Source organism: Hoplias malabaricus, chromosome 6 (genome assembly GCF_029633855.1).
Source record: "Hoplias malabaricus isolate fHopMal1 chromosome 6, fHopMal1.hap1, whole genome shotgun sequence".
Lineage (NCBI taxonomy): Eukaryota > Metazoa > Chordata > Actinopteri > Characiformes > Erythrinidae > Hoplias > Hoplias malabaricus.
In genome coordinates this window covers 30,200,714-30,220,769 of record NC_089805.1, presented here as the reverse complement: position 1 = coordinate 30,220,769, position 20,056 = coordinate 30,200,714, and the positions used below count along the sequence as shown (strand labels likewise).

At 37.6% G+C, this 20,056-nt stretch overlaps 1 protein-coding gene across 1 annotated transcript in view; it reads right to left on the bottom strand.

The window, feature by feature from the left end:
- The window catches only part of trps1 (trichorhinophalangeal syndrome I), a 131,172-nt gene extending 123,495 nt beyond the window's left edge, over nt 1-7,677 (bottom strand). Inside the window, exons 1-2 of the mRNA XM_066675819.1 lie at nt 7,566-7,677; nt 2,091-2,408 (exon numbers count right to left, since the gene is read on the bottom strand). Coding sequence (XP_066531916.1) covers nt 2,091-2,103 — 13 coding nt within the window. The 5' untranslated portion in view covers nt 2,104-2,408; nt 7,566-7,677. The remainder of the gene's footprint in view (nt 1-2,090; nt 2,409-7,565) is intronic.
- Between the last annotated feature and the right edge of the window lie 12,379 nt (nt 7,678-20,056).

The window sequence follows — 20,056 nt, the reverse complement described above, 5'->3', positions numbered from 1 at the left end:
ACACTACTCCAGAATTCTAAGAGTTTTAAAGTTTAGACACTACCATTAGCATTACAACATCATTTGGCACCGATAGTTTCTGGGTACACTCGCACACCATAGATCACATAGACACCTACAAGGGAACTATGCAGACCACTAGCACTTTTCTCCACATAATTCACACAGATTGCACAGTGCAAGGTTACAGATAATAAGCACGACAGAAATGCTAGGCATAAAATGTTGTTTAGTCTTAAAAATGGATGCTAAAGGGAGATCTCTCCACACAAGACAAACCTTAAAGGGTGAGTAGATGTGTATTCATAAATAAAAAAGGCACTCTAACTCAGAACAAACCACTTAAATGATGAAAGTAAATGATTAAATAAATATGACTCATACTAATGGCAAGTTTTAGCATGCACATTTATATCTCACACTCACTGTACATCTTCACAGACAAACAGAAACCACAGATGTGTGTGGATATCTGGGTCAGTTACATTCTAGGCAGGGTTGGTCTAGCTGAAATTCAGATATGATAATTTACTCCTTGTACATGGAGTAATACAGTACTTTTACTAAGACAGACTGAATGCAGTACAGTACTAAAACTGAATGTCTCTTAAAAGTGCACTGGTCTGCTCGCATCAACACAAACATTAGTGCAACTTCTATTAATGTCCAACAATTACCAATCACCAAACTATGGTATAATCTGAATTCATTTTAAGATCATCCATCTCAGATTGTGATTTATATTATCATCACTTCGAATGTCACAGATATTCTCCTTGGCAAGCAATCAAACACAAAGCCATTCAATAAGAGACACCAGGGGCCTCTAGGTGCTCATCTTAGTAGTTAGAGATGTCAGGTGACCTTCAACCTAGGAGCCATTGTCAGACTGTGTGAGCGAGGGATTCGTGAAGGTTAATCCCTACATCCCCTCTCAGTCTTCCTGCATAACTCGCCAGATCTAAAAATGCAAGCAGCCAAAGCACATTACACAGACGTGAGCAGAGGAGGTAATTGCAAGTGCAAAAGCACAGACAGATTTTCCTACCCAGTGTGGAAAAGATAGCATATGTTTAACATTACGCTAATCTGCTGAAATCGCATGGCACATCAGAGAAGCCTCCATTTCTGCAGCGTTAACAAAGTGAGTATCTCGTAATCGGCGCTCGTTACAGGGCGTTTAATATGCACGTCCGCACAGGAGAAAAGCAGTCGACTATGACATTCTTTCACATTACTTTATTTAGGATCAACTACTGTTGGAAATCTAGACTGCAAAGCATGCGGTCAGTTTTGGAACTTAATAAGATTATTGGATTTCTACGCTCATTGCTTTTGCATTATTAGTTCAAGACTAAAGCCAGAAACACATGTACAAAGTACAACGGAGAACATTGTGTTACGCTGAAAACCACGTCAAGGATTTCAGAACACCAAATTGCATGAAATTACCACAACAAGCAATTGACTATTGGAGATATTGCTCAATAAGGCTTTACATTTATGTAGCGCATGGGAATAACCTGTATTTATTACTAAGTCCGATAACTGTAAATGTCATGCATTGAAACCAACCTCCAAAAGTAGCAAGTTTGTCCACAGGCCGAGACATCCTACAGCTGGTAAAATATTACATACTAAGGAAAAAAGAAAACCTGACAGTCAAGAAAAAGAACATCAAGAAATACGTCTGCTCCACATAAACCCTAAAGCGTGGAACGATGGTCTTGCTCAGGATCAAAGCACTTTAACGGCTGAGTTCTCTAACGGTGAAGATGACAGAGGAAGCAGAGAACAGGAAGACTGGGTTAGAAGTGACCATAAAGGAGTTTAGAAAGCCATGTGAACATCATATAACCCTAATTAGCCGACCACCATAACAATGTGGGAATTTAGCAAAGCAAAAGAACTTCTCGCTTTTTGCGGTGTCTGCTAAACTGTTGGTCACTTTGGTAGACCTCTCGGATTTGAGTTGCAATTGAGAAAAACCCAAATAATACCTCATTTTCTCTTTCTCTCTCAGACAGACACTCACACATACAGTGTTTAAACCCTGAGTATTTCCAGCATGTAAAAATACATATACATACCTCTGCTGAGCATTGGGTTATAGCATTATCAGTACCAGTTCCACAGGGAGGCAGATATCAAAGTTGGCTGAAAAAATCCAAAGCCCTTGCCCTGCCTCTGAGGTATCCTTTATTCCACGTCCATGCTGACTTCAAATTTATTCCATTGTCACCATCACTCTGAGCAGAGTTCATTCGTATCGGGGTTGTTTCCGCATTCGTTTTTCTTACAAAATATGCCCTCCTTCTTCGTCTGTTCTTCAACCTTGCTCACAGATGATCCTGGATGGGACTGGGGGGCTGCATCACACTGTTCTCTGCTCTTGCAGTAAAATCTGCCTCAACACACATAGAGAAAAAGACATAGATTAAATAAGACAAACAAAAACAATGACCGCATTTGTTTGTAATACACATTTTTACATTTATCAGGCAAACAGAGCTCTGGTGCTAAAACTATAAGAAAGTGTACAGCAGGACTTTGCTATGAAAATCATTTTGGCCTACCGTAAAACTCTGTAAGCATATAATCAGAGACAGAGAACAACAATTTTGGCTCAACTCAAAAGGCATCGTCATGAAAACTACAGCACAGAGACCACAATAAACATCCAGACAGAAAAGCGCTGCTCTGTATGGCGGAGTCCATGAATGGGATCTCTGACAGAACAGGCCCTCTGGCCGACCAAATTGGAAACAGGAAAACAAACATTCTGAAGGAATACTCCTCCGTCCTCACCACCCCCACCCCACCCCCTCTCCAAACCCCGTCAACGTTCCCTCCAACTCATTCTGTCCGACCTGTGTCCAACAATGTAGGAGTCTATGTTACTGCCATGACACAAGCCTCCAAGACCACACAGATGGAGAAGGAATAGTCAGCCACAATGAGGGGGAGAGAGAGACAGCACGAGAGAGAGAGAGAGAGAGAGAAAAGGAAATCTAAAAAAGAAAAAAGTGTGCTAAGGGAACGCACGCCACAACTCAGAGAACAGGAGAGAAGGCTAAACTGACTCATCGCTGCTCCAGAGGAACGCAGGCCGTACACAGCAATCGGACACACACACACACACAAAACTTGCCACTGCCACAGAGAGGAAGCACAGTTGGAGAAAAACAAAAGATTTTAAAAAACTTTTCTAAAAGTTTCCCCAGCCAAACGTTGATGTACCGCACCAGTCACTTCTCAAAGACCCATGGTACTGTTGGGCTAGTAAATACTTCATATGTCCAGAGTACTTCCACCATTCTCATTTTTCCTTTTCATGTTTTCTTGAGGTTTTGAAAAACTGTATTTATACATAAAATGAAATACACTCTTTACAAGACATTTTTATTTATTTATCAGGCATCACAAGTTCACATGTATGACAAAAGTGCAGAAAATATAAGGATAAGCTCATTTGTCCATAAGAATTTACTAATTTTCATAACACTATGGGTGTTAGTAAAGTTTTATCTCATCTTAACTTATTCAGTGTGCACTTAAAACACATTAATAAAATAAATTTAAAAAATTGACTCCAAATCAGTAAAATCACTTCATAGAAAGAAAGTGAGAATGCTGCAAGGGTCCTGATTCTGATCAAAAACACAAAAGGAAACAAAACACTAACGATTGAAGACTGAAATACTTCAGATTAGTCTAGATCAGTCAAATCAGAGATCATCACGGTAGCTTCTAGAGTTTGACTAAGCTGGAAATACATAATGACAAACAGAAAAAGATAAAGTTTTTTAACTGCAAAATCAGTCACAATATCAGTCCACCTGTGGATAGTCACACAAGGCCGACCTGATAACTTCTGCTACATTACACTGATAACACCTTTGGTCTCTCTCATGCACATGCACACATGCACACACACACACACACACGGATGATAAAAACAGACATCTCAACAACCTTGCATTCATATAACACCTCACTTCAGGAAACTGTCCGCTCACCCTAACACAAACCTTTCACACTCTTACTGAGCAGACTTTTTTTAGTGAAGACAACAACATAGGTCAGTTAATATTACAAGATAACACCATACAGCACTACAAATATATCTGCCTTGTCACTCACACAAAGAACCATTAAAGAATAATCAAATGAGCAGGAAAGCCTTTAACTACGACTCGTGTTGCAAAACTAAAAGAAAAGAAAAAAAGAAAAACACTGGGATGATTCAGATGTACTCAGAATCTGTTTTGTCGGTGCAGACACTGGTATGTCAGAAAACAAAACGTACAAAAAGTATCTGAATACCTTAGAGATTACGTATTGAAAACTTGATCAACTAGTGAAAACTATTTAGCACTTAGACAGCTGCAGTCCTATAACTGTAACTCCTACAGAAAATGGTTATAACTAAAAACAAACAAAAATAATTGCAATAGAGTGCAACGGTGCAACACTAACTTACAGCATCTTGTTAGTTTTGCTGGTATAGAATTAGCCTTCATCACAACAGTAATCTTCATGCTGGAGTGCATATTACAAACATGTTTAAAAGTATTAACATCTGTCATCAGCAAGAAAATTTGAGGTTTGCAAAAACTTAAAATCAATAATAATAAAAATATTAAATAATAATAATAATAATACCTTTAAAATCCTAGCTGAAAGTTTCAAACAAATATTAAAAACCCAAAAGTCATATATTCCGTAACTCCTTGCACCGCATGTGTGTGAACCAACTTTTGTTTGAGCACATCTAAAACTGATATATCGTCAAACAAGTAATACACAATAACCACTTATGAATCTTTTCAAGCTGAGAAAAACAGAGCAGGGCAAAGGAACTTCATTTATATTTACTTTATAAAACTGTCCAGAAGCTTAAATATGCCAAACGTACCTCTTCACAAAAAAGAAAAGGAAAAAAAAAGGGAAAATCTCAAAAATTCCTTTTTCTTCAACAGCCTCTTCATTCAACAGCAAGCACATGAATCTGCAGGGAAGAGACAAAGTGTGGGGCTCATCTTGCTGTGATAAGAAGCGAGTCCAAAAAAAGAAGTTGTGCAAACTCAAAAGCCATGTAGAACAAATGCAAGCCCCCCCACTGGTGCTTTCTCCAAGAGCCCAGGCCCAAATTCATCTGTCAGCCGTAAAGTTCCTGACTATACAACGCTGATCTATTGCATCCCGCCCAAAGGGCTCACAGATGCGGACCCATTTACATTTCAAATCTACCTCAGCCATTTCAATCACTTCAAACAGCCCTTATCAGACAACCCATGCAGATCTTATTCTTCTCTTTAAAAAAAGAGAACTGAAAGCGCCAATGTGAGTCTCAATACATTCAGCTCAACATCAAGACTCGTATGTGAAAAGACAAACTTGGAGAAGTGAAATGATATGCTGAACAAAGGCGAGGATTTAAAAAAAAAATGTTAAAGTTTCCTTTAAGCAGTAATAAGATGCTGGTTTAACGGCTGCAATATTAAAAATGAAGCATTCTGTTTTCTTAAATGTAAGATTCACTAGCACACTGAAAACACAAAAAGCCATAAGCCAGCATGGCTATAAGTGCGGAACAATACCCATGACACAGTGGTTCCTTGTTGACGCTATCTGAAACTCTGTTTACAGCTGTGTGTCTCTCTTCTTTTCACCAAATGATGAGCGGCGTTTGTTTGCACAGGCCTTGTCATTAAGAAACTTTCACTGACAAGAAAGCAGCCCTTTCAGCGGCTGTGTGTGCATCATTTCCAGACTGCCTGAGTGTGGCTGCTTTCACAGTTTACAGGAAACAGTACAACCCATCTACTGGAACCAACTTGGGAATTTTGTGTCATAACAATCAGATATGGGTTATGCTTCAGTGCCACAAAAGGCGGGTGATTTTTATCTCAGGTTAAAGTAAAATAGTGTTGTTAGTTTCTTTTTTCCGCCCACTTAAACCTACCAATAATGGATCAGTGTGGGTTAGGGCCGTAAAAGCCAGTCAATTGGCACTCTTCAAAGTTTAGCAAAGCAACACTTGATATAAAAGCAACTAGACGAGTTGATAACATTTCAACCTCAATTCACATATTTTGGATCATTGAAAAACAAGCCTCTTTAGTCAGTAGGTCACACTATCAGTGCTCTTTACAGCATAAAACAGTGAAAGTACTACTACAAACTAACTTTTGATTAAACGGTTGTTGCATGGGTCAGAATGCAGTAATAACATTTACTGAAGTACACTTTATATTAAATGCACGTTTAAATATAATCTGGACAATTTATATTACTGAAATACAATCAAATTTCATGGACTGTTATCTTTACTATTTGAGTTAAGTAATGGTTTAGTCCAAAATGACAAAAAGACACTGTCTTCTTCTTTAATGTCTTATTACATGGAATCTTGTCTTAAATGTACTGATAGCCACAAGTCGTGAAATTTGATTTGCTGTTACACAATGTAATTACATGAACGTAACTACAATAAAGATAATCTTCTTATTCTGGACCATGGAATATTTTGTTTAGTTGAGTTAGTTGTGCAATAAATATATGACAGATTGCACTGAAAAAACATTAACATAACAATAAGGTGCTAGCCTATTTTTAAAAAGAGAAGGGTGACAATTAAAGAAGTCTGAAAGTGTAAACAGTGAAACAAGTCCGTACATTAAAAGAAAATATCTGACACGTGTTAGATAGGAAGCTTAAGTTTGTGATCCAGAAAGAAGTTTACAAGAAATGTCTAGAGTCCTACAGCAAGCTAACCATTACACATCCACCTAAATCACGTGTGGAACTTACAATTCTTCCTTTTCCAGAACAGAAAATTCAGAAACTTCTTTAAAAAAAAACTTGTAGCACTCACGAAGGTCTCGAGGAAACTACAACAACGGCTCCCAGCAAACTTCAGCTCACACAGGCTACAAACAATCCTAGAAAACGAGCTAACTTAATCCACTCAAGGCAAACTTCTCAGGGTGCCCTTAGTTAAGTTTAGTTTTCCATCAGAAGAACACACACGACTCTCACTCTCTCGCAGTTCTGCCTTCAGCACGCTGCCGCACTTTATCACCACTACATCACTTACGGAAAGTTTCTCTTTAAAAAGGAAAAAAAGCGTAACGGGTCCAGGATTAACGGGATTATACTAACGTTGAGAAATAACGAGACGAGGCGTCCCAGAGCAAAAGTAACTAGCCACTCGCTCGGACTTTACTTTTGATATGAACTGCACTCTCCCACTAACACGCATTTCCTTCCAAACAATAAAAGGAGCAGAAGGAGAAGGGTTTCCACGCTGCGGCACAAAGCCACCCCATCCCACACACACACACACACACACACACACACTCTCTCTCTCACACACACACATATATTCCAGCGCATTTCACACAGCAAAGTACCTGCTAGCATCCACGCATGCTAACCGCGCGCGACAACAATAACAACAAAAACAAACCCAGCGTCGCTACGAAAACGAGACCAACAGAGTCGGCGTTTTTTAACAGTCGGACTTTTTCTTTTTTATATAAAAAGGAGTAAAAACCTACTGGAAGTCATGTTTTTCTTCCCCCGTGTGTGAACATGACCCCACAGCCGGGAGGAGGAGGAGGAGGAGGAAGAAGGAGAAGAAGAAGAAGAAGAGGAGGAGGGGGCACCGAGCAGAAAGCAGCCGATTTCAATTTCTCACGCGTTTGACCCAGCAAAAGCTAAATGGCATGGGGAACCCGAGCCGCCTCTCTGCTCCTCTTTTCACTGCGAAACTAGCTCCTAAAGTGAGTCGCGAAAAACCCTCAGCCTCCACCGGCATTACATAACGCTCGCCTGGACGACGAGAAGAAGAAGAAGAAGAAACACCGTTCAGGAACTATACTGCGACCAAACAAACCCTCCGAAATAACCCACACGACGCGTGTTTTTGTGCTACTCCTCCTCGCCGTGCTCATTCATCTCGCTTTCTCTTACCTGTTGATTAAACTGCATTTGGCTTCGCGCTCTGAAAGATGGAGGGTTTAGCGAGAGCCATTGACACCGTCTTTGTGTTGTTTTGTTTGTTCATCTCGGGAATTGTTTCTTGTCTCGCTCTCCCTCTGTGTGTGTGGGTCTCTCTCTCACTGGCTCTGTGTTTGTGGGCATTTAAGATTGCTCCTGAAGTGAAACCAGGGTGAAAATATGAAATTGCTATAATAAAACCCCACCTGAGTCTGTTTGGAAGAAATAAAATAAGCAAGGTGGAGTTTTGCAGTGCTCTCAGTTCTTTTCTTTTTATCAGAAATGTTATCGCTTGTCAGGACCTCAGACTCTAAGCATTACGTCAGTTTCAAGACACCAACACTATTAATATCAAGAAGCCCTTGCGGAGGGAAGCGCCACCCTAGAGCGGGCGCTCTTAAAGGGGAAGACTCCTCCACCCCGGCTCCCATCACTGTCTCAATCCACAGTGAAAGTCTCCTCACATTCAAACAGCTTCCCTCTCTTCACGTGGAACCTCGAACACCAGCCTCAGTGTTTCTTCTCTGACTCCATTACGAACGAGTGTGCTGACACCTTATAGGGGAATTCCAGCTTATTGCCGCAGAAATAAAAGCTTCAGGTGTAAACATAGACTTCAGAGTAGTTATATGTCAATTGCTCCATGCCACAGGGTCAGTTCTTTTTTCACTGCCACAGTGATTGGAACCAACCACCTGAACGTTCTTACACAATGTTTATGAACAATACTTCCTGAGATGAGGTTTTGGTCTAAATATATTTAAAGATACATCCAGTAAATCAGTACAGGGCAGAGGGGATGTATGGGATTCTAATGCAAAATATGTTCCAAAGAGTACTACTTTTACGACTTCGCCCTTTATCTGCATTGCCAATAAAAAACCAGCAGGCATTTGGCTGCACTGGTTGTTTTGGAGAGGACACATTTGAATTGTAAACAGCACAACCACTCGTTTATATGCCCAACATTATAAATAAATGAGAGTATGTTTATCTACAGTGGACAATTTAACTTTAAACCAGTCCAAAAAGATTTAGTTGAGTTTTAATATTAACATTTTGTAGAAATGTATTAAAAACATTATGGAGTTCCCTTTTAAGTTTGCTAATGTTTTATTACATCCAGTAGTAATCCAGTCCAAACATTAATGCCTTTAAGCTTACAAATAATACATAATGCTAACAGGTGACTCAGCAGTGTCACCTCAAGAGGAGTTCAAGAGTGGCTAACTAGATTATTTATATTACTACAATATTTATATATATATATGACAGAGAGAGAGAGAAAAGAGTAACTTAGCAAATCCCAAACAGAAAATGACAAATTACAAAACTTGATTTAAATGTGTATGTTGATAACATTTTCTGAGAGAGAGTTAAATGACTGATATTTAGATATTGATATTGAGAGTTAGGTGATTATCAACAAATGTTTTTAAATGGTGAGGTGGCACTTCATATTCTAATGATTTGTAAGCATAAAAAGCACAGAAATAGCTACAACAATTTTTTTTAAGATTGAAGCTATATATTGTGCAATATTAATATCTGAAAGTGCCAGAATTCTTACATCGACATGCACAAAACAGACGCTCAGAAATCTCCTTTACCCACAGTGTGTTTACTCTAAAAATGTCCCCAAAAAACCTAGAGTGAAGTAAGAGATTAATGTAAGCTTTGGGTGAAATTCTGCAAATATTGATGCATTTTCAGCCTCCTCAACTGACTCATTCTTTGTATTAAGGAAATCTGAAATAATTTTTCAGCAAGAAGGAAAAGTAAATGGTGCGTGGGGCACCAGGTTTTTCTTTTCCCAGCCACACCAGCAAGAATATAAGCATTTTCATTTTAGAATAAATGGCAAAGAACGAGTGGAGTAATACCCTGGTTACACATGTGTTTAGTTTTTTTTTAAATACTTGCACATAAAAGTTTTTAAGGATTTTTTTTCTTTCATTCTTTCTAGCTCTTTGTCTGTGTTCAATCCAGCTGACCATATAGAAAATGAATTGCATTAAAATTCTCCACATTGGCTGGTTTTGATTGATGACGTTCAAGCACACAATTTGTTTCCTGGGACTTTAAATGATGGGAAAGTTACGCTGCACACAGAGAGGAGGGGGGATTGCTCTCATCTTTTCCAGCAGTTTTGTATAATATCCCTCTGTTCTCTTCGGTCCATGCTGGTAGTGGCGGTGGTGCTGGACTTATAACTTGGGCAGAAAAATTCTCATCCACTTCTGCCAACTGATTATAGTGCAAAAAACAGCTTTAGGGAACCTAACGAAAAATGATGCTTCTGTGAAGTCGATATGCATTCCAGAAACCTGATTATATGTTTCCATGGATATATTTCAAAACACACTAAGAAAGTCTATCCAAACCCAAAGTCCCAGTCCTTATTCTTTTAAGACTTTGCTTTTTCCCTTGATAATCTCCCAACACTGTGAGCTATGGTGCTCATACTTCTGGCCAGAGGAAACTAGAGCAGTGAAATCAAAGCTGTTTATCTCACTTCGAGATATCATGCCACGAGGTGGCCGTCACTATTATATTTTTAGTTTGGGTGGCTATATTCTGCAAGATACATTACATACTCTGATAGCTGGCTCACCACTGTCACCTATCACAGCTCACTACTCTTTCAGTATTGCCTTTCGTCTGTCCATGTTAACAGCCAGACACATCATGTGGTCATATTTAGAACTCCTCATGGGTAGGTGACTGCCCTCAATTGAGCTTTTCACTGCCTCCCACAGAACACTTTATTTTGATCGAAAAATACCACACACTGTCTCAGCTCAAGTAGTGATTAACCACTTTATGAATGGTAACAGTCAGCTTATTCCATCCCAGTCTCTATCTGAGCAATGGAACAACTAACTTGTCATTTGGAGAACCCTCTTTAGAAGTATTCTGAAATAAATAAATACATTTGTATTCATCATTGCTTTCCATAAGCACCAGGGCTAGAAGCTGTTTTGCAAATGTTCACTTCCATCTGTTCTTATATATTTAATAGGGCAAATTATCTTCTGTATAAACCATTCAGTCCCCAATACAATCACATTCATATGTATTTCATGATGAATGAATCAACAGAAAGGCTCTAAAATTGTCTTCTTGCCATTTCATCAAATTATTAACTTAGCTTACACACTTAGCCTTTCTTCTAGTTGACAAAACAGAACTACAAATAAGGGTTCTCCTCAAAGTGTGTTGAACTGTGCAACAACGCTGTGTTTCCAGTAGTGGGGACAGTTGTAATGACTGGCTGATTTGTTCACATAGAAAGGATGTGCTAAACATGTGTGAAGAAAAGTTGTAACTAAATCAGATGAAATAACGTGGTAAAATAAAACGAATTAAATTAGTTTTCAGTAAATTCATCATTTTGCACATGTGGTGTTATGATAAAAACAATACAGTTTTGAAATAAACTTTTACAGTTACCCTAAAGAGGCATCGGGCATGTTCAGTTCTATCCTTTGTGTTATAACACAGATTATGGTATTATTTAAACCTGCAGAATTTATGGCTTTTATTTTGCATACAGAGTGATCATTCAATTGAACACAACTGAAACAATGAAGGGGAAATTCTCTGCACCACAGACCTGGAAAGATATTTTCAGATACAGATTCCTCCAATATTTTTGTGTGCTGGAAATAAAGGTTTTACAGAATAAAAGTTAACTGTTTCCCGTGTGAAAATTTAAAATTTTAGTCCTGGATTATCAGTCAGATCCAACTGTTACACACAGAGAGAGTGAATATTCTTCCTTTTATAGTATTCCCTGCCTGGCTTCATAATGAACACTGTTTCACAGAGAAATAAAGGAATGGAATGGCGTATTTAAAAAGCTTAGGGGGAGTCATTTTGACATTTATAAACTCGGTGTAGGACGGAATATTGAAAATAATAAAACATAGAGGGAGAGACGAAAATGATTTCCCTGTGCTGGAATTAGCGTAGGGTACGACAATATGAAAATCAGGGATAATGATGACCTTTATAAAAGGGTTTGATTAAAGCACAGTGCAAATTGAATTTGAGTCCGTGAAGAATCTTTAATTCAGTTCGGAATTCAGCCACTTGATAAAAGACTCCCAGTGTGGAGGTTAACCCATGATCAAAATGAGAAAATCTGGGATCTGGGCTTGAATATGTCCAAACAAACTTGATCTTAATTTCAGCAAGCACACACACTGCAAAATAGCCTATAGGCAAAAGAAAGAAAGAAAGAGAGAGAGAGAGAGAGAGAGAGAGAGAGGGAGAGAGAGAGAGAGACTATACGTGAGCAAGAAAAAGAAAGAAAGGAAAGAAAAGAAAAAGCAGAAAAATGAGAGAGAAATAAGAGTGAGAAGAGGGAGAGAAACAGAGAGTGTCAGATTTTGAAAGACAGAAGCAAAGAGAGAGAGAGAGAGAATCACTAAAATGCAGGCCTATCCTCTCTCTATAAATAGCTATTCCAAGTGCATCTCCTATGGAACTGTATATCCAGAACAAATCCAATTCATAAATGAGCAGTTTTCAATTTTAATGTTTGCCTCCATCCATGCAGTTTAAATGGAACTCACAGACTGTAACTTTTAAATAAAAGGAAAGACAAAGAAGTCAGAATGGAGGAACTGTTCACTGCAGAAAGGTGAGTGATTTTAAGAAAGGGGCCTGAACACAGACAGTGCTATTTATTTTATATTGCAATGCATTTCTGCAAGAAAAGATACTGATGTTCTTTCCTGTGAAAAACAAATGAGATGATATGAGTTATTGCTACAGGCAGAAGCCCTGGTGTGGGTTTGTCTGGGAGCCATCGACGCAGCAGCTTCTTGTTTTTTCTCTTTAGACCTCGCACAAGTGGCACTATGCAGGGACAGAGAGAGAGAGTGTGACTGGGTACAGCCCGAATGTAGAGCAGACAAATAGAGCTAGAGAAATGAGAACAAAAATAGAGAGTCCAAACAAGCTACAAATGTATTGATTGTTCTGTACTATTTAAAAGAAAAAAAGATTAATAGTTAAAAAAAAATCTGGAATTATACTGTGTAAACATTTTTTACATTCTGTGGAAGTTACTGAAAGCTTATATAGTTTTTATATTTCTTTTTTAAGGACATCACAGTTAAGGTGGACCCAAATTAAGACTTAAATCACTTTTGCTGTGTAAAGAAATCTGTATAGTCATTTGCTGCTGAAGAAAAAGGACAGGAAAAAGGAGTGAGGAACAGACAAAAAGAGTCTGAGAGTAATTTAAATAAATATATTATTATCTTGTGATCTCAACTTACTGTTATTTTGAGATCACATCTTAGTATTCTTGTGATCTAAAAAATAACATTTAGTCAACGTCACAAATTAGTCATCTGACCATCTCAAGATGAAGGAGTTTTCAAGGTAACAGCAGTTTTTATTTTCTGAGATCATATGATAAATGATAGATAATAAACACATAATAAACAGTTTAATTAAGGTTTAATTATCAATTAATTAAATTAAGATAATAACAGAAGAGAAAACAATACATTAACCACAACACAGTCGTTTGTTTTCTAAGAAACTCTGCAGAAGGAAAAATATAAAAACACTGCAGTAAGGAACAGCAGCTGAAATCCTACAAATCACATAGAAGTGTTTAAACTAATTCTCTTGCTTTATAAATGTTGTTTTTATATTATTTCATCTTCATCCAGGTCTTCAAAACAAAGTTATAATGGCGCTGTGTCTCTAGTAAAAAAATAAATAAATCCCTGATGTCACTAACGTGCTTTAACTATTTAATCATGGAATACCACTTTAGCAATCATGATATCACAGTGGAACTATTGTTAGCTAAAGAAGCGTGGCCTTTTATTTACAAAAAATAATTTACATTTAAATCTCAATCGCAGTATTGGAAAGGAAGATCACAACTGTAAATTTTACCCAAATCATCTTGCACTGCTTGAGAATACAATATTTTCTGTGATGAGATTGCAATAAAATTGCAACAAGATCAGAATAACAGTACAATTAGTTCATTGCCTCTCAGAGAGCGTCTGTCTCTGTGTGTGTGTGTGTGTGTGTGTGTGTGTGTGTGTGTGTGTGTGTGAGAGAGAGAGAGAGAGAGAGAGAGAGAGAGATGCATTTTAATTTTCTTCCACCAGCTGAGAGATTAGAGCAGTATCCGAAAAATGTACCTCCTTCAATGGGTGCAGCGCTGCTAGTGTCAAAAGTCAAAGAGAGAAATAAGATTGTAGAAATCATGACTATGCATGGAATTGTAGCCATATAAAATAATGCATTTTCCACCCAAGGCTATAGAAGGCCTGAATATGCTAAGATGATTCTGCCAGACCTCCACAAGAGGTCAGAAACATTCAAAGACTTTGAATTATTCAAATTGATCCAAGAGCAATTTACACTGTAAGGGAGTGAACGTAAACTGCTGCCAAATTGCTTTCGGAGCTCCATGGACCCGTCACCCCCGCAAAGTTCCTCACCTTGTGAGTGAAAGGAAGTATTAAAATAGGCACAAAATCATATCTCCTCTGTATTCTCTCTCTGTCACTTGACAAAATGATGCCCCCCAAGGTCATCCCACTCTTCTTAATGAGAGGCGGAACAGAAGGAGAACACCATTCCTCCATACGGAATATAACAAGCTTGTCTTTGTGTCTCATCCTTCTGCCAGTGCTTCTACTCTGAAAAGTTGTCCGTGTTTAAACCCAAGTGACTGGAACTGAGGGATGGGCACTTAAAGTGCTCTCACGCTGCTTAATCATAGCATGAACTAACTCTTAGACTTGTTGCTCTATGCCTCTCCCTCTCAAACATACACACACCATTCCAGAGGTCAAGAAATTCCATGTACGTTGGAGCCATTAACCAGACGTTTTCATTACAGCAGAGGGAGAGAGAAAAGTAGAGAGAGAGAGAGAAAGACAGAGTTGCAAAATATGTTTCTTTATTTTTTTTTAATTATTATTATTATTTTTTTAAACTATGCAGCATAATTCATTACTCCTTAAAAGATTGGAATCATTTGTCATAATAATTGATGTTATCCTTCTCAGTAATAATTTAAGTATAGTTTTAACGGTAATACGATATCAGAAGGCCTGTAGAATATATTTAAAGTAATTCTCTGAATAATTACGCCTTGACATTTAAATCAGTTTTTTATCATCTTTACTTTTATTCTGGGCACATCAAATATTTCATCACTGTAAGAAAAAAAAAACACCCAATCTCCAAACCACTTTATTGGAGCAGAACAACAGACACAACAATGATCTTGATTTTGAAACATTTTAGTGGTCTGTTTGTTATAAAAGTTTGACAGTGTAAACAGCAGCTGATGTTATGATTTTTTTATTTATATTTTTTTAGATTCACATTTTTGTTCCAAGAATAGGCAAGGGGGGTTTTATATATAACAGTTACCAAACAATCTGCATGCCCAAAGTATCTTTTATGATCAGTGAAATCAGCTATTTTAAATGTGAGTGACATATTACACCGTTGTGTTTACACAGTTCTTGGGTCGTAATGTTTCTTAATGTAACACCTCTGACGTGATTTGTTCCAAATAACACAAGGATCAAATACCACAGAAGTTCTCCCCCTATCTAAACAGCCCTATTCAGAAAGACTTCCTATAAATGAGAATGAGCAGGTGTTAACTTCAAATGTGAAGTTCTCAGCACTGAGGCATGAGGAACAGAAATGCTGGTTTTTAGTCATTTTCATCTTGACCTCTTTCTTCTCTGAGGGGTTACTGGATGTTCCTAAGGTCACGTGCTGAGGCACTGAACCAGAAATGAGTCAATTGTAGTTTCGATTCTGGTTCATTATTTTGGGGATGAGTTGGAGTTGGTAATAAAGAACCCATCATCATTATCTATAACAGCTGAATGCAATCAAATTCTCACATCTACTATAAAGCATGCCAGTAGCATAAAAGCTGTTACTGGGGGAAGAAGGGAACAAATTACCTAGTGATTATCCTTAATTTTAAATTAGATATTGGATGAGCACAAAAATTGCTTATAGTTTATATAAGGCAAAAAAAAAAAAAAAATAGAATGTGGATCTTCAAATCTGACCAGAAAATCTGAATTGAGCAATAATGTGAATGTGGCCTATAACAGAGGAGAACGGTGGCTAATGGAGCTCAGTTACATCTCACACTCTGAGCTCAGATAGCATCATTTCAATCGAGAGACTCAAATAAGACCGTTCAAATATAAATGTTTCCCAACAGATGTTGGCTGTGGCTGTGTCTTCCTGAGTCTGTGACACATTCCCTCTCTGTATCTCTCACTTTTTTCCCTTCAAACCCTGAACAGCAAGATAGCCACAAGGACAGACATGAAGGGAAGAAACACACTGTGCAATTTCATACTATCTTGATCTGGGAAATGTGACTTTGACAGTGTTGGTAGAGACGACTCACAAACAGCATTACATCCCGGCATTCGTATTGCAAAAAAAAAAAAAAAAATGGTATCGACAAATGCTGGCCAAAATGACTTCAAGATAGATGGAAATAAAGAATGGTTCATGCTCATCTGTTCTCTGTTGGAGATACTGATCAGATGCCGAATATTAGAAGTTGACATTTCCTCTGGATCTCTCACTATATTTGATAGCTCCTTCTCATGCCTCTATTTTGTAAGTCTCTGACATTTCTTGTCTGTGGAAGTGGACTTATGTACATCCAGAAGAAAGCAGTCATAATGAAACTTTGCAACTAGCAATTATTCGAGTTTTATTGCATGTCACTGGTGTTATTCCAAAATCTCATAACTCTGTTTTTACTTTTTGCACTCTTTAAAAACACCAGCTTCTCTTTACAAGAATATTTAATGATAAATGTACCAATGGAAAGGACCCAAATGCATTTATGATAAAAGCTGGTAGCATGAACATACATTACCACTAACAATGCTTTATATATCCTCTGTAAAATTACAATTTTTGTTACAAATTTGTTATACATTATCATCATGATTGGGCTGTGATTATTATTCTGTGACTGATTCCAACTGATTCTCTTTCTGTAATTGTAATTCTGGACTTAAGGTTCACTGATTGTAATCAATGATATAAGAATCTCTAGGTACTTTGTAACCTCAACCATTTAATGAGAAAGACTAACCTTCCTTTTAATTAGATGAGTCTGCTTAATAAATGCTCATGATTAGGGCTACCTGACCATTTCAAGTTGAACTTTTGTCTGATGGCTGGGGTTCTCCACATTAAATACATCATCCCAGTGTAAAAAAAAGAAGCCTAAAATGCACCTCCCACATTAAAAACAATAAGGTGATTCACTCCACATAAACCAAAAACAATACGTAATATGATCCTTCCACTAACACCAAACCTCTCCAGTTTCCTGTCATATAACTACAGTCAGATGAGCACAAGTACAAAGATCCCCACTTATGAAAATTGAATTCCATAAATGAAGTTAAAATATAAAAACTCATTGTAAAACAAACAAAAAAAAATGATGGTGAGGCCATTCCACTGCTCTGTTAACGTGTAATATTAAAATAAATACTAATACGACACTCTCTATTTAGAGTTATATCTGAGTGTATTAAGCAAGGAATGTATCATATTGCAGGTTTTGAAGCATTTATTGAAAATTGTTTCCATGGATGAGATTCTTTCTGTGTAACAGAGAGATAAACAGAGATCAAGGCTATGTTTGTAGTGTTGATGGAAGCTAACTGTTGAGTTATGTTGTTGGGAAACTGGATCCTGTCTCCGAGTCATGGGTGTACAGTTATGTCAGTATCTATATGAAGCCTAATAAAGATTTTAAGATGGCACCATACACTATGGGGCCTAAAAGTCAAATAAGGGTTGCAGATATATTTATTCAAGAATAGTACTCCTGAAATCCTTATAAGATAATTTAAGATAAGATAACACTTTACTGATCCTGAAGGAAATTGTAGTGTCACAGTACTGTACATAGTGCATAAGAAAAAACATACAGAAAGAAATAACTATAAATAATGCAGAGATATAGTAGTGGGTTACAGGGATAAAAGGAAAAATGTTTGGTACAACAGTGCTATGAACCTCAATATATTAAAATTGAGGAGGGTCTATATAAATTTGAGTTCTGTATATGACACAAGAGCAGCCGTAGCAGGTATAGCACTAAATAACAAGTGGCAAGATATCTTACAACTCAAGTGAAAAATATCTATATACATAAATGACAATGTACATGTTAAAAACACAGCAGCATAATTATTATTGCATTAATGGTGTTGAGAGTCAGTGAAGTTTTCATTAAAAGATAAAAGCAGTGAATTTAAGTGAATTAAGCAGTTATTTGAAACATAAAAAAAGATCTATTACTTTATTAACTGTAAGATAAAATATATTACTCTAATGTACATAAAGCACACTGCAAATGTAAACAGCAAATAGTAAAATAGCAGCAGTTGACTTCTGCTTTCTTGCTCTGTTTTAGTTCCATCTTAAAAGTCCAGCAGTTACATTCTAGCGACAGCATATGAATATGACATTGTTGTCATTAATACCAATATTTCTTTTTATTTTTAAGTATACATACAGTCCACCTAAGTAGGCAAATATGCAGCACATGCCTATTTTGTAAATGGAATGCCCTCATTAACATATTTGTAAATATCTGACAGCAGGTAGTGTCGCAGTCACACAGCTGCAGGGACCTAGAGGTTGTGGGTTCAAGTCCCGCTCCAGGTGATTGACTGTGAGGAGTTTGGTGTGTTCTCCCTGTGTCCGTGTGAGGTTCCTCTGGGTGCTCCAGTTTCCCACAGTCCAAAAACACACGTTGGTAGGTGGAATGGCAACTCAAAAGTGTTCATAGGTGTGAGTGAATGTGTGTGTCACCCTGTGAAGGACCGGCACCCCCTCCAGGGTGTGTTCCTGCCTTGCGCTCGAAGATTCCAGGTAGGCTCCGGACCCAGTGCAACCCTGAACTGGATAAGTAGTTACAGACGATGAATGAATGAATGTTTCCAGTTCTTTTTTGAAGTAGAAGACTGGGCTGCTGCATTACAGTCCTAGAAACAATATTGATGAGCATTTCAGATTCAATCCAACACAAAAATCCTGTCCAGTCACATTAAACCCCTAAAAAGTCATTGTCATCTCTATTCATCAATCTGAATCTATTCTCTATTCATTGTTCAAACTGATAAACTTTATTGTTTTTTTTTTGTTTTTTTTTACAAATATTCACTTTCAATTTGAGACCTGCAACATATTCCAAAAATGTTTACCACTGCGTTACATCACCTTTCCTTTTAACAACACTCAATAAGCATTTGGGAAATGAGGATACTAGTTGCTGAAGCTTTGTAGGTGGAATTCTTTCCTATTCTTGCTTGATGTATAGCTTCAGTTGCTCAACAGTCTGGGGTCTTAGAATTGGGTTTGTATATCCCCTTATGCCAGTGGTGGCTTCTGCCACATTTCTCATGACAGTTAAGTTTTCTGGTTCAATGGGTAAATTAAGCTTACTAAGAGCTAGCAATCTAGACCACTGACATAAAAAAAGAATCAGAACACAGACTGACACTAGGGCTGAAACAACTAATCAATAAAAATCCATTATAGAAATAGTTGGCAATGAATTTCATTATCGATTAGAAATGTGGTATAGAGAAGATTGACATTTCTAAATTGGCCTATTTTTTTTTATTCTAGAGTATATCAGTGTTCTGTTTGTCACTCTGGCCATGTGCAGCTGCTTTGACACAGCAGGTATAAACACTGGCTGTGGCTAGTACTAATATTATTACTGTGGGCACCCCCCCTCTAAATATTCAAGCCTACTCACTTTAAATATGTATAGTTTATATTTTTAAATAGATTTATCTCCACGCCGTGAGGGACCAGCAGAGTAGTGCTAATAATAAACTATGAACACTCAAGAAGAGTCTGCATGCCTAACAGTTTTCTCAACATTCAAACAAACTGCTGTGTTAAAATCACAGCTCTAGCACATTACAATGGCCATGATTAGCAGTTTACAGAACATGATATAATCTGTGTG